Source organism: Lineus longissimus, chromosome 7 (assembly GCF_910592395.1).
Source record: "Lineus longissimus chromosome 7, tnLinLong1.2, whole genome shotgun sequence".
Classification (NCBI taxonomy): domain Eukaryota; kingdom Metazoa; phylum Nemertea; class Pilidiophora; order Heteronemertea; family Lineidae; genus Lineus; species Lineus longissimus.
In genome coordinates this window covers 12,894,160-12,908,974 of record NC_088314.1, presented here as the reverse complement: position 1 = coordinate 12,908,974, position 14,815 = coordinate 12,894,160, and the positions used below count along the sequence as shown (strand labels likewise).

The 14,815-nt window shown below is 39.3% G+C and overlaps 1 protein-coding gene across 6 annotated transcripts in view; it reads left to right on the top strand.

The window, feature by feature from the left end:
- Positions 1-14,815, top strand: part of LOC135490802 (uncharacterized) — a 33,007-nt gene that overhangs the window by 14,855 nt on the left and 3,337 nt on the right. The window contains exons 1-2 of one of the 6 annotated variants that reach the window (XM_064776315.1): positions 4,920-4,943; positions 6,378-6,458. The exons of 3 other annotated variants lie outside the window; for them this stretch is intronic. Coding sequence is in view for 1 of the 3 variants with exons in the window: in XM_064776312.1 (XP_064632382.1) it covers positions 6,325-6,458 (134 nt within the window). In the remaining 2 variants the exon portion in view is untranslated. Of the gene's footprint in view, positions 1-4,023; positions 6,459-14,815 lie in introns of those variants that run through there. 2 more of the 6 variants (XM_064776312.1, XM_064776316.1) reach the window with 2 other exon arrangements.

The window sequence follows — 14,815 nt, the reverse complement described above, 5'->3', positions numbered from 1 at the left end:
CCTATACCAGATAACCTCTGGTGCTGAATTTCGGTCTGATCTGATTCTCAACTTGGCCACCAGGGGGCCGAATGTGGATATCTAAAAAGTGTGATAATTCGCTTATTGATGACTTGTTTTCGATAAAACTTTTATATCATATGGGTTTTTAATTTGACCTACTTGTCGTGGTCACAGAGGTCACAACGCAGACACAGATATGGCCGAAATTGCATGTTTTGTGTTTTTCGTGTTGTGGCAATCCAAAGGTCGTGAGTTCAAACCCCGGTCAGGGACGGCCAAAAATATTTTTTTATTTTATTATTTTTTATCTTTTCCCTTTTGTCTTTTCTGACTTGTATCTTACATTTTCTTGATTTTTGGCTCACCGTAGGGGATTCTTATGTAATACCGCAGTGTCCGTCGTCCGTCGTCGTCGTCCGTCGTCGTATCCTATTTAAAAAACAGTGGCACGTTTCTTAACCGCTAGGGCTATGAACTTAAAACTTTGTACACAGCACCCCCTAGGTCAGGTGACCTCTAACACTGAATTTCGGTCCGATCTGATTCTCAACTTGGCCACCAGGGGGCCAAATGTCGATATCTAAAAAGTGTGATATCTCGCTTATTAGTGACTTGTTTTCGATGAAACTTGTGTTGTAGGTACTCATAGCAAATATACATCTTATATTATACGGGTTTTTAATTTGACCTACTTTTCAAGTTCACAGAGGTCATATGGCTTAAATTGGCCGTTAGAGTGTAAACTATGGCACGTTTCTTAACCACTAAAGATATGAACTTGAAACTTGGTACATATAACCCCCTATATCACATAGCCTCTGGTGCTGAATTTCAGTTTGATCTGATTCTCAACTTTGCCACCAGGGGGCCAAAAGTGGATATCTAAAAAGTGTGATATCTCGCTTATATTAAGTGACTTGTTTTCGATAAAATTTTTATGGTAGGTACTCTTAGGAAGAATACATCACATGTCTTACGGGTTTTCAATTTGACCTACTTTTCAAGGTCACAGAGGTCATATGGCGTAAATTGGCCGTTGGAGTGTAAACTATGGCACGTTTCTTAACCAGTAAAGCTATGAACTTGAAACTTGGTGCATATAACCCCCTACATCAGATAACCTTTGATGCCGAATTTTGGCCTGATCTGATTCTTTATTCGGCCACCAGGGGGCCATAATGGAAAAAGGAAGAAGTGCAATATCTTGCTTATTTGAGTGAATTGTTTTCGATAAAATTTTTATGGCAGGGACTTCTAGCAAGGATACACCACATGTCCTACGATTTTTGGATTTGACCTCCTTTTCTAGGTCACAGAGGTCAAATGGCGTAAATTGGCCATTAGAGTGTAACTATGGCACGTTTCTTAACTGCTGAAGCTATGAACTTGAAAGTTGGTACATGTAACCCCCTACATCAGATAATCTCTGACACCGAATTTTGGCCTCATCTGATTCTTGATTTGGCCACCAGGGGGTCAAAACTGAAAAAGTAGGACGTGCAATATCTTGCTTATTAATGACTTTTTTTCGATGAATTTTTTATTGCAGGGACTCTTAGCAATCACACGATATTGATCTTGTTGATGTCATAGACAATTATTGGTTGGATCATAAACTTATATATACTGCCCTGTCTTATTACTTGACATCAATACACATCTAAAAATCAATACACATCTAAAAAAAGTCTTCATGCCTGATTGTGTTCACCATATTCACCTCTAAACTAAGCATGATCCTGCCTACTAAAAGATGTATACGGTGAGCACAATGGCCCCTGGCCGTTTCATTACAAGTCTGGTTGTGTTGCCATTCATTTTGTAATTTCTTTGAAACTTCTTAGGCCTTGATTCTGAAAGTTGTTCCCTAAGCAGCAAAGATATTCCTAAATCACATCCTAAATTTTCAGCTCCATGGCTTACTTATTCTGGCCAGGGCTGGTCTTTGAATTTGGTGCTGTTGGCTGCAAAATCATGACTTTTTGTCCATTTTGTCCTCTTTCGTCGCTTTGGCACAGTTGTACCACTCTTCGAAATGTCTCTCATTTCTCCCAAAATGTCCAGATATGACTTTCCTTTGTTGGAGAGCTGTGGGATGTCATGTACATTGGTTTGAAAAAATTCTCAAAATGTTAACCCCTGAAATGTACCTTTATTTACACTACATTTTGGGTCAATATAGTGAAAAATTTGAATGTGCTCAAATCACTCTAATTCATTTAGAATATTGTATTGCTGATGATTTAAGGTCAAAACAAGCTAAAATAATGAGAAAAAAACTTAATTTGACCCCAATATGAGCCAACCTAGCCCCGGTCTAAGTTCGGTTTCATTTTTACAAGTCTTGTTGTGTTGCCATTCATTTTGTAATTTCTTTGAAACTTCTTAGGCCTTGATTCTGAAAGTTGTTCCCTAAGCAGCAAAGATATTCCTAAATCACATCCTAAATTTTCAGCTCCATAGCTTACTTATTCTGGCCAGGGCTGGTCTTTGAATTTGGTGCTGTTGGCTGCAAAATCATGACTTTTTGTCCATTTTGTCCTCTTTCGTCGCTTTGGCACAGTTGTACCACTCTTTGAAATGTCTCTCATTTCTCCCAAAATGTCCAGATATGACTTTCCTTTGTTGGAGAGTTGTGGGATGTCATGTACATTGGTTTGAAAAAATTCTCAAAATGTTAACCCCTGAAATGTACCTTCATTTACACTACATTTTCGGTCAATATAGTGAAAAATTTGAATCTGCTCAAATCACTCTAATTCATTTAGAATATTGTATTGCTGATGATTTAAGGTCAAAACAAGCTAAAATAATGAGAAAAAAACTTAATTTGACCCCAATATGAGCCAACCTAGCCCCGGTCTAAGTTCGGTTTCATTTTTACAAGTCTGGTTGTGTTGCCATTCATTTTGTAATTTCTTTGAAACTTCTTAGGCCTTGATTCTGAAAGTTGTTCCCTAAGCAGCAAAGATATTCCTAAATCACATCCTAAACTTTCAGCTCCATGGCTTACTTATTCTGGCCAGGGCTGGTCTTTGTACCACTCTTTGAAATGTCTCTCATTTCTCCCAAAATGTCCAGATATGACTTTCCTTTGTTGGAGAGTTGTGGGATGTCATGTACATTGGTTTGAAAAAATTCTCAAAATGTTAACCCCTGAAATGTACCTTTATTTACACTACATTTTGGGTCAATATAGTGAAAAATTTGAATGTGCTCAAATCACTCTAATTCATTTAGAATATTGTATTGCTGATGATTTAAGGTCAAAACAAGCTAAAATAATGAGAAAAAAACTTAATTTGACCCAATATGAGCCAACCTAGCCCCGGTCTAAGTTCGGTTTCATTTTTACAAGTCTTGTTGTGTTGCCATTCATTTTGTAATTTCTTTGAAACTTCTTAGGCCTTGATTCTGAAAGTTGTTCCCTAAGCAGCAAAGATATTCCTAAATCACATCCTAAATTTTCAGCTCCATAGCTTACTTATCCTGGCCAGGGCTGGTCTTTGAATTTGGTGCTGTTGGCTGCAAAATCATGACTTTTTGTCCATTTTGTCCTCTTTCGTCGCTTTGGCACAGTTGTACCACTCTTTGAAATGTCTCTCATTTCTCCCAAAATGTCCAGATATGACTTTCCTTTGTTGGAGAGTTGTGGGATGTCATGTACATTGGTTTGAAAAAATTCTCAAAATGTTAACCCCTGAAATGTACCTTCATTTACACTACATTTTCGGTCAATATAGTGAAAAATTTGAATGTGCTCAAATCACTCTAATTCATTTAGAATATTGTATTGCTGATGATTTAAGGTCAAAACAAGCTAAAATAATGAGAAAAAAACTTAATTTGACCCCAATATGAGCCAACCTAGCCCCGGTCTAAGTTCGGTTTCATTTTTACAAGTCTGGTTGTGTTGCCATTCATTTTGTAATTTCTTTGAAACTTCTTAGGCCTTGATTCTGAAAGTTGTTCCCTAAGCAGCAAAGATATTCCTAAATCACATCCTAAATTTTCAGCTCCATGGCTTACTCCTTCTGGCCAGGGCTGGTCTTTGAATTTGGTGCTGTTGGCTGCAAAATCATGACTTTTTGTCCATTTTGTCCTCTTTCGTCGCTTTGGCACAGTTGTACCACTCTTTGAAATGTCTCTCATTTCTCCCAAAATGTCCAGATATGACTTTCCTTTGTTGGAGAGTTGTGGGATGTCATGTACATTGGTTTGAAAAAATTCTCAAAATGTTAACCCCTGAAATGTACCTTCATTTACACTACATTTTGGGTCAATATAGTGAAAAATTTGAATGTGCTCAAATCACTCTAATTCATTTAGAATATTGTATTGCTGATGATTTAAGGTCAAAACAAGCTAAAATAATGAGAAAAAAACTTAATTTGACCCCAATATGAGCCAACCTAGCCCCGGTCTAAGTTCGGTTTCATTTTTAGCTCAGCTGACAAAGTCAGCGGAGCTAGTAGTATAGCTGTTCAAATGGTGTCCGTCCTGCAATCCATCCATCTAGGGACCCATCTGTGGACAAACTTGGACATTTCTGACCGGGAAGGCCTAGCCACTTCGTTGACGGTGCTAAATTAGGAGTTGCCCAAGGTGAACTCAAAAAACGAAAAATCGGCGCGATCCGACCTGTATTAAGAGAATGAGGTCATTTCGCGTTTAGATTTCTTTCCCTTTTTACCTCGGTCCACAGAGCAAATATTGTTTTCAAATGTGGCTGAATATTTTTAAATATTTTTTCATTTTTTACTTTTAATGGAATTAATATAGTTTTCACCGCCAGTTGGCGCTGCAGGCACATTGCCTGAATTTTGGCGATTTCAAATTTGGCGGTGGCTTAACTTTTTTGCAAGCAGTGCCGCTGATTGGCCGATCGATAGAAGAGATGCCACCATTTAAAAATGGCGGTAGTCGCTGCTTCAATGAAGGTGAGTGAACTTTCTCATGTTCAATCGGTTGATACTCTTTTAATCAACATGACCATGTACCTGAAATTTGTTTAGGTACTGAAAAGAGTCTATATAATTCAGATTTATCAATAGTTTTTTATAATATTCCGGAAATTTTGTGCACAAATCAGCGGAAGTTGGTGCTCGTCTCATGTCATTTTAGAGCGAAAAATTTGTTTCCGTCGATCTCTACCACTGAAAAATCGCTTGCATAGCTTCGAATTTTTGTGAAAATAAGTATCTGAACTTGGTTTCAAATAGTCTAGAGAGTTACCTTTGTGGTGATACATATGGTATGTGATAAATATTTGTGGAATTTGTGAAATTCGGTTTTCAAACGTGCCGATGATGCAAGCGATCTCGCGTGAATTTTGCAAGTCCTGATATGTCGACCGGGTGTCAGAAATCACTCGCCTAAATTCAATTCAAAGATCGAAAATGACATCTGAACTTAGTTTCAAATAGCCTACGCAATTATCATTTCGGTGATATATAATGCATGCATGTAATAATTGATTAATCTACCTAAAACGCGCAATTAAAACGGCGAAAGATCGTGATAAACACTCTGGTGGCGGTCGCACTAAATAACGACCGGTAGGGCCCGGCGTGTGGCGGAGAAAAAAAGGTAGCGCCCGGAGGTTGAAACGGGATTTTTATGCACTTTTAACTGTATATATATGTTGTTTAGATGTATTTCTAACAGTTCTGTAACTTTTATGACCAAGCTTGCACCCAAAGTTGGTAAAATTGATGCTTGTTTATGGACTGCGCTAGCGACCGGAGAATTCGCCGTCGGCCATTTTGGGACGGTCAACAAATCTCGCCATTTACGTTTGTTTACAATTATTTTGAAAGTCACATTAGGCCTATGACATCGTAGTATGAATTCCACTGCAGTTTCCTTACGCAGCAATGCTCATGTTTTTGGTTGGCAATCCTGTACTGTCTGTACACTGCGCTGTGCAGGCTTAGAGTATAACTCAACAGGCCCTCATGATTCATTTGATGGACACCTTATTTGATAGTACCTCATCATTAAGTCCACTAGATCCTGTTCTGTTACATGATAGACAATTTTCAAAATGTAGTACACCACTCGCTCACGGCTCACATCATGTGGGCACGGTTGGCTGTTGAGTGTTATGGTTCAGTCTGTGAGACTAATTCAAAGAGGTTACACTTTTATTTTGAATTGGAAAACAACCCCCAGGACTGACTTTTCACTGAGTGATAAGTGTGCCCTTCGAAGGTTAAGTCTCTTTCTGGATTTGCTTCCATAGATGCCTTGTTCAGGATATCATCTGACCGATGCCTGATCAAGCACAGACTGTATCCGGTGGTGTACATTTCCCCGTCTATGTCACCCTTTTTTATTCAGTCAGTGTTAATTTCTCTTCTCTTTTTTTACAGATTAACTGTTGTTGGTTATTGCAAGAGGAGTCGTTGGCACATTTCAAGTCCAGGAAAGCACTTGCTGTTCCCACATTCAGAGTAAGGTGTGCTTACTCGTTTTACTGCTTTCCATTCCTGGAGAGCGTTATCAAATATCTGCCGCAAGGCAACAAATATCTGCTGCAAGGCGCTTCAATATCTGCCGAAAGGCATCAAATATCTGCCGCACCAATAAAGTTCATTTTGTTAACCAACTCTTTATCTTCTTCGTTGCCTCATAATAACGGTACCGACACACACTTGACCCTTGCCTTCACCTATCCATTTCAGCTGAGCGCCAGGCCCTTGGGCCTCTTGTTACAAGTCTTGTTGTGTTGCCATTCATTTTGTAATTTCTTTGAAACTTCTTAGGCCTTGATTCTGAAAGTTGTTCCCTAAGCAGCAAAGATATTCCTAAATCACATCCTAAATTTTCAGCTCCATAGCTTACTTATTCTGGCCAGGGCTGGTCTTTGAATTTGGTGCTGTTGGCTGCAAAATCATGACTTTTTGTCCATTTTGTCCTCTTTCGTCGCTTTGGCACAGTTGTACCACTCTTTGAAATGTCTCTCATTTCTCCCAAAATGTCCAGATATGACTTTCCTTTGTTGGAGAGTTGTGGGATGTCATGTACATTGGTTTGAAAAAATTCTCAAAATGTTAACCCCTGAAATGTACCTTCATTTACACTACATTTTGGGTCAATATAGTGAAAAATTTGAATGTGCTCAAATCACTCTAATTCATTTAGAATATTGTATTGCTGATGATTTAAGGTCAAAACAAGCTAAAATAATGAGAAAAAAACTTAATTTGACCCCAATATGAGCCAACCTAGCCCCGGTCTAAGTTCGGTTTCATTTTTACAAGTCTTGTTGTGTTGCCATTCATTTTGTAATTTCTTTGAAACTTCTTAGGCCTTGATTCTGAAAGTTGTTCCCTAAGCAGCAAAGATATTCCTAAATCACATCCTGAATTTTCAGCTCCATAGCTGTTGGCTGCAAAATCATGACTTTTTGTCCATTTTGTCCTCTTTCGTCGCTTTGGCACAGTTGTACCACTCTTTGAAATGTCTCTCATTTCTCCCAAAATGTCCAGATATGACTTTCCTTTGTTGGAGAGTTGTGGGATGTCATGTACATTGGTTTGAAAAAATTCTCAAAATGTTAACCCCTGAAATGTACCTTCATTGAGACAAGACCACTAATGAATATTCATAGGTTGGAGCAAGGGTCCAGGCCTATCTATTAGACGAGTGCATGTTTTTTTACTCTCAAGTACATATTTGGAGAGGTATTGAAAAAATATTTGTTGTGGCAAATCTACAGATATAAAGAAATTATTTGATGAAAAAATTAATTTCGAATTTTGCTAATTGGGTAATAGGGGGCGTGTTTTGAGTTTTTCCTGCCAGTTGGCTGAAAAGAGTAGAAATATCAAAGTCTGTCTAATTTGTCGATTAAAAAAAAATTTCCATGGTCAATCACCAATTTCCATCGCACCAGTTACTCGCAAGACTAACCCGTATATCATATCCGAATTTCAGTTTCACTACTTGACGCATTCTTTGATGCGTCGTGGTCAAACATTGACAATTTAACTGCTAAAAGGCTTAAAAAATCAATTGTGGTCTTGTCTCAAAAGGTAGATGCTAAATGCAATCACCTGCAGTACCCGCCTTGTTAGCTCACCTCTTAGCAGAGGTGAGCTTATCCCATACCGTGGCGTCCGTCGTCCGTCGTCGTCGTCGTCGTCGTCAGTCGTCGTCCGTCGTCCGTTAGCAGGGCACGTTTCGTAACTGTTAGAGCTATTGCGTTGAAACTTGGTACACATGTACTCTTATGTAATGACACCTTGGAGACCAAGTTTCGGTCCGATTCGTTTCATGGTTTGGCCACCAGGGGGCCAAACGTTAAAAGTGAAAATATGCAATATCTCCCTTAATAGTAGTCGGGAAATTTTGAAAAAAATATGGTAGGTACTTCTAGCAAAGGTGCATCATATATCCTCCGGGTTTTTGATTTGACCTCCTTTTCAAGGTCACAGAGGTCAAATGGTGTAAATTGGCCGTTAGGATGTAACGATGGCACGTTTCTAAACTGCAATGACTATTGATACCAAATTTGGTACACATTTACCCCTTAGTCAGGTGATCTCAGGGACCAAAGTTTGGTCCAATATGATTCACCACTTGACCACCAGGGGGCAAAATCTAAAAACCTTAAAAATGTGATTATTCCTTAATTTCTTGCCCGATTGCCACCAACTTGATATCATGGGTACATCTAACCACCATACAGTATATGTCACACAGGTTTTTAATTTGACCTTCTTGTCAAGGTCACAGAGGTCAAATGGCATAAATTCGCCGTCAGGCCGTAACTATGGCACGTTTCTTAACTGCAATGACTATTGATCACAAATTAAGTACACATGTACCCCTTGGTCAGGTGATCTCAGGTACCGAAGTTTGGTGCGATCTGATTTGCCGTTTGGCCTCCAGGGAGGGGGCCAAATCCTAAATTCTTCAAAATGCCATTATTCCTAGTAATGACTTGCCCGATTGGCACCAATTTTATATCATAGGTACATCTAATTCTAACAACTATTCAATGTGTCACCCGGGTCTTCTTTGATTTGACCTACTTTTCAAGGTCACAGAGGTCGAATGTACTGTAAATTGGCCATTTTGGGGAAATTGTAATTGCTTGGACCTACATCAAACCTAACACTACATGACACAATACCATGCTCTTTATCCATCTTTCCTCCACATGAGGTGAGCACAATGGCCCTGGCCATTTCATTTTGAAATTAACTCAATGACGTCACTAATCTATTCTTGGGCTGAGGGTTTTCCGATGGGATAATTTATTTTTAACTTTTGACACGTGTTTGCTTGATCTGTATTTATAGATAGTAATAACATTAGTTTGTCATTTCTCCACATAAATGAGAGTTACTTTCTGCCATTTGTTGTCAATTTTTTTCTGATAAATTTTTAATCCCCAATCTAGTGCAGAGGGACCTCAGGTAGTGTAGGAGGAAACCAGAGCACCTGGAGGGAACCCTGAACATAAATCCCATGGCTCAAATCAGCTATTAGCAGATAGATATTTCTAATGTGCCACGCCCCTTTTACCTTCAGAGGTCACTAGGACATGTAGGTTGGTCCAGGTTGGTAGGGACCCGGCAGGGGGTGGGGGTGGGTACGACGTCTGCATCCAGCACTGTCCAGTAATTCAAGCATCATCCAAGGTGCAAGATCATGGTACCAGATCAATGGAGGATTAATGAGTGAAGTTCAGTTAATGTAGCTCTTTTAGCTCCAGGGCAATCCTGGGCCGCCGAGTTCAGGTGTTCTTCTTGTCCTCCTCCTTGGACTAGGGGGAAGTAACAGCCCGTAGGCCTACTGATTTCCTCAGGATGCTGCAGGGCAAAAACATTTTTTTCTAGTTTATCTTTAGGTGTCAAAATCTTTCAATTATACTAGAATACTGGGTTGGTTGTTCCACGTAACACTAGTTCCAACACCGTTATAAACAGTCCCAAGTTTCTGTGTTGCAAGGGAGATTAGATTGGCACCTCAAGATGACAGGGCAGGGACAATATTTTCTTGCCCTGGAAAGAAGTTGAACTGACAATAACATGAATAATATTGTGAGATACCTTTTTAGCTCACCTCTTAGCAGAGGTGAGCTTATCCCATACCGTGGCGTCCGTCGTCCGTCGTCGTCGTCGTCGTCGTCGTCCGTCGTCCGTTAGCAGGGCACGTTTCGTAACTGTTAGAGCTATTGAGTTGAAACTTGGTACACATGTACCCTTATGTAATGACACCTGGGAGACCAAGTTTCGGTCCGATTCGTTTCATGGTTTGGCCACCAGGGGGCCAAACGTTAAAAGTGAAAATATGCAATATCTCCCTTAATAGTAGTCGGGAAATTTTGAAAAAAATATGGTAAGTACTTCTAGCAAAGGTGCATCATATATCCTCCGGGTTTTTGATTTGACCTCCTTTTCAAGGTCACAGAGGTCAAATGGTGTAAATTGGCCGTCAGGATGTAACGATGGCACGTTTCTAAACTGCAATGACTATTGATACCAAATTTGGTACACATTTACCCCTTAGTCAGGTGATCTCAGGGACCGAAGTTTGGTCCAATATGATTCACCACTTGACCACCAGGGGGCAAAATCCAAAAACCTTAAAAATGTGATTATTCCTTAACTTCTTGCCCGATTGCCACCAATTTGATATCATGGGTACATCTAACCACCATACAGTATATGTCACACAGGTTTTTAATTTGACCTTCTTGTCAAGGTCACAGAGGTCAAATGGCCTAAATTCGCCGTCAGGCCGTAACTATGGCACGTTTCTTAACTGCAATGACTATTGATCACAAATTAAGTACACATGTACCCCTTGGTCAGGTGATCTCAGGTACCGAAGTTTGGTCCGATCTGATTTGCCGTTTGGCCTCCAGGGAGGGGGCCAAATCCTAAATTCTTCAATATGCCATTATTCCTAGTAATGACTTGCCCGATTGGCACCAATTTTATATCATAGGTACATCTAATTCTAACAACCATTCAATGTGTCACCCGGGTCTTCTTTGATTTGACCTACTTTTCAAGGTCACAGAGGTCGAATGTACTGTAAATTGGCCATTTTTATGAAGTCGTAGACTTCATCTTGCAGTGGGGGCAAGTGTGACCTTGACCGTGTTCCAGAAGCCTCGTCTCCAGCCTAAAATTTTGTATCATGTTTAGCGGGCTGAATGTATGGCATTTAGCCTGGAGACGAGCTACATGTTAAAACCAGTGCCTGGGACTGGCTCACAACTATTTCGTGTACATTGACTTTTGTGTATATCCGCTGTTACTATAGTCCGCTGGACTTTAGATTTTATTTTGATTGTTCGTAGACCTCATGTAGTAATAAAGGGAGATTTTTGTACTGCATTGTGTTAGTATTTTATCTAGCATAGTGTATCTAGCATAGTGTCCGTCATTGTATCCTGCGGTCATCCTAAAATGCGCTCACCAGGGCCTGTACATTGCCAATATTATTGTCAAGCAATCACACAGAGCATTTCATACCACCTTGTTGACGACAGTGAAGGAAAATGTCGCTGATTTTTTTTCACGCATGTCAGAATGCTCGCAAAATTGGGCTAAAAAAATAAGACTGATGATATAAAATTATTAATTGTTGCACCAACTGGGAAAGCAGCTCATCACGTGAATGGAAGTACAATACATGCTGCTTTTTGGCTCACCGTAGGGGAGTCTATACCAAAGCTCTGTGTCCGTCGTCCGGCGTCCGTCGTCCGTCGTCCGGCGTCGTATCCTGTGGCACGTTTCTTTACCGCTTGTGCTGTGAACCTTAAACTTTCTATACATCATGCCCAAGGTCATATGTACCCTGACACTGAATTTCCCTTCGGTTTGATTCTTGGCTTGGTCACCAGGGGGCTAAAACCGAATTCTTAAAAAGTGCAATATCTCATTTATTATTGATTAGTTTTTGATAAAAATTTTATGGTGGGTACCCCTAGCAAGGATACATCACATATCATACGGGTTTTTGATTTGACCTACTTGTAAAGGTCACAGAGGTCAAACTCTAAAATTTCACCGATAGTAGCACGTTTTGCCTTCATTAGTCCTGCAGTCTTTAAATTTGGTATGTAGACACCTCTTATGTAGCTGAACATGTTGACCAAAAATCAGGTTGATGTGGCGTAATCTTCAAGGTCACTGAGGGGAAAGTGGTGTAAATTTGTCGTGAAGGGTGGAACATTGTACGTTATTTTAACGGCTAAAGCTTTTTACTTGAAATTGAATAGGCCTACACATGACGTCCTAGGTCATGTGATCATTAACACAGAAGAATCAGTAAAATTGATGTTTAAAAAATCAGCCCAAAGACAAAGTGTCAGTGTCTGCCATGTGCCTGCCTAAAGTCATGTTATGAACCGACCCTCGCTCTTGTTTTGTGTCACACTATAAATAGATTCAACTGAGTGCACCAGATTCACTTGGAATAAATATCATTGAAACATGGAAGGCCTAGGCCTATTTGTTTTGTATAAATTTTGCTTTGTATTTGTAATGCCTGTGCCATTGCCAGGTTTTAAACCAACCTCATCCACCTGAGTTCACAATCTCGCCGCCAGAGGTCTCTGGCGTCCGTCGTCCGGCGTCGTATCCTGTGGCACGTTTCTTTACCGCTTGTGCTGTGAACCTTAAACTTTCTATACATCATGCCCAAGGTCATATGTACCCTGACACTGAATTTCCCTTCGGTTTGATTCTTGGCTTGGTCACCAGGGGGCTAAAACCGAATTCTTAAAAAGTGCAATATCTCATTTATTATTGATTAGTTTTTGATAAAAATTTTATGGTGGGTACCCCTAGCAAGGATACATCACATATTTTCTTTTCTGAGTTCTATTTTACATTTTCTTCATTTTTTGATTTATTTGGTGCCATAGATTTAATTAGGCGGCCATCTTGGAAATCGTTTTTGCCGATTGCTGTAGTGTAACGAGTGATGGAATTGTTATGGTCGGGTGGATGTGTCTACATCACATATCACCCTGGTTTGTTATTTGACCTACATGTCAGGGTCACTGAGGTCAAAGTTAAAAATATATTCACCATTGTCATGGAGTGGCACATTTCTTCACTATCATTTTCACCTAGACTCTACAAGCTTGGAACCACAAGTCTCGGATTCACCACTTGGCCAGGGCCGGCTCTTAACTGGTCACAGATGCATGTATAAATTATGAGAGGCCTACATACTGTAGCACTTTCTGTAACTGTCTACTAAAAATACTTACGGTGAGCACAATGGCCCCTGGCCGTTTCATTCTATTCCAGCTTATCAGAGCCTATGTAATTACAAAAGACTAACATCTGAGAAATTAAACACATTAAGATGCAGGTTGGGGAAAATGACAGTTCTTTTTATAGATGAAATTTCGATGGTGGGGCACAATATGTTTAATTAAATCCACTTAAGACTGCAAGAAATAAAAGGAAATAAATTACCATTTGGCGGTGTTAGTATGTTAGTATGGGCTTAGCAAAAACAATTCACTTATCAGAAGGATTGTTATATGATTTGACATCAAATCTTAACACAGAAGATGGACTTACTGATGGAGCACCTTGTCTTCTGAAAAAGATTCAACCATCTGTAATCTGGGTTAAATTCTATGAAAAAAACATTGGTCTGAAGAAGAGATCTCTGAATCGTCACCTCTTCACTGAAGGCATAAAGAAAGAATGGACACCAATCATGCAAATCACTCGTCAATTCTTATATGGAAGAAATGGTTCTGCTACCATTATAAGAAAGCAATTCCCACTACGGCCTGCTACAGCAAAAACAATTCATCGGGCACAAGGTGATACGTTAGATGAGATTGTCATAAACTTTGAAAATAGACAAGTTGATCATATGCATTATGTTGGTTTAAGCAGATGCAAGACAATATCAAAATTACACTTAAAAAATTTCAATCCAGCAGATATAAAAGTCAATAAGGATGTCATGCAAGAAATGCATCGGCTCCGAACAAATTCTGTTTTGTGTCTAGATAAATACATGCATAAGACAAGTACATGTATTTTATTCCAAATGTCGTTCCAGAATATCAGATCTTTGAAATCACATTTCCATGATGTAAATACCAACTACACCCACAAAACCTCAAATCTTATATGTTTAGTTGAATGTAGAGTTTCCCCAGATTACACAAACCCTGAATATCAACTGAACGGGTTTGATACCCATGTGAATAATCATCCATCATCATATTGTCATGGTATTACAATTTATCAGGACAACAACTTTCCAGTTGTATCATTCAGTTATACACATCACATGAATGTTGAAGTAACCTGCCAGGTAATAGAAGTGTGTAATGATCTGGTTCAAGTTGTCTCAATATATCGATCACCTTCAGTACCATATGCAAACCTACTTCACACACTCAATAATCTGTCGTCAAACCTAATAACAGATAAAGCTATAGTATTCATGGGTGATTTCAATATAGATGGCTTAAAACCTAGTCAGGAATTTCAAAATCTATGTACTACAATGATGTCCCTCTACAAATGTACACAGTATGTGCAAGAAGAAACAACAGACTATCACAGTATGTTGGACCTCGTATACACAAACATAAATCCAGATATTTTCTCTCTTATTGTACATGAATCATATTATTCTGATCACAAACTTGTCCAGTTCAACATCCATCAGTCCCCATCCTTACTGTGTGTAAAGCATCCTGCCACAAATGAAACTTCACATATAATGGAATGAATTGCACAAAATCAATTGAGAGCATCATCAGAATATCTACTTGTGTAATGGAAAATAGTGTGAATTGAAA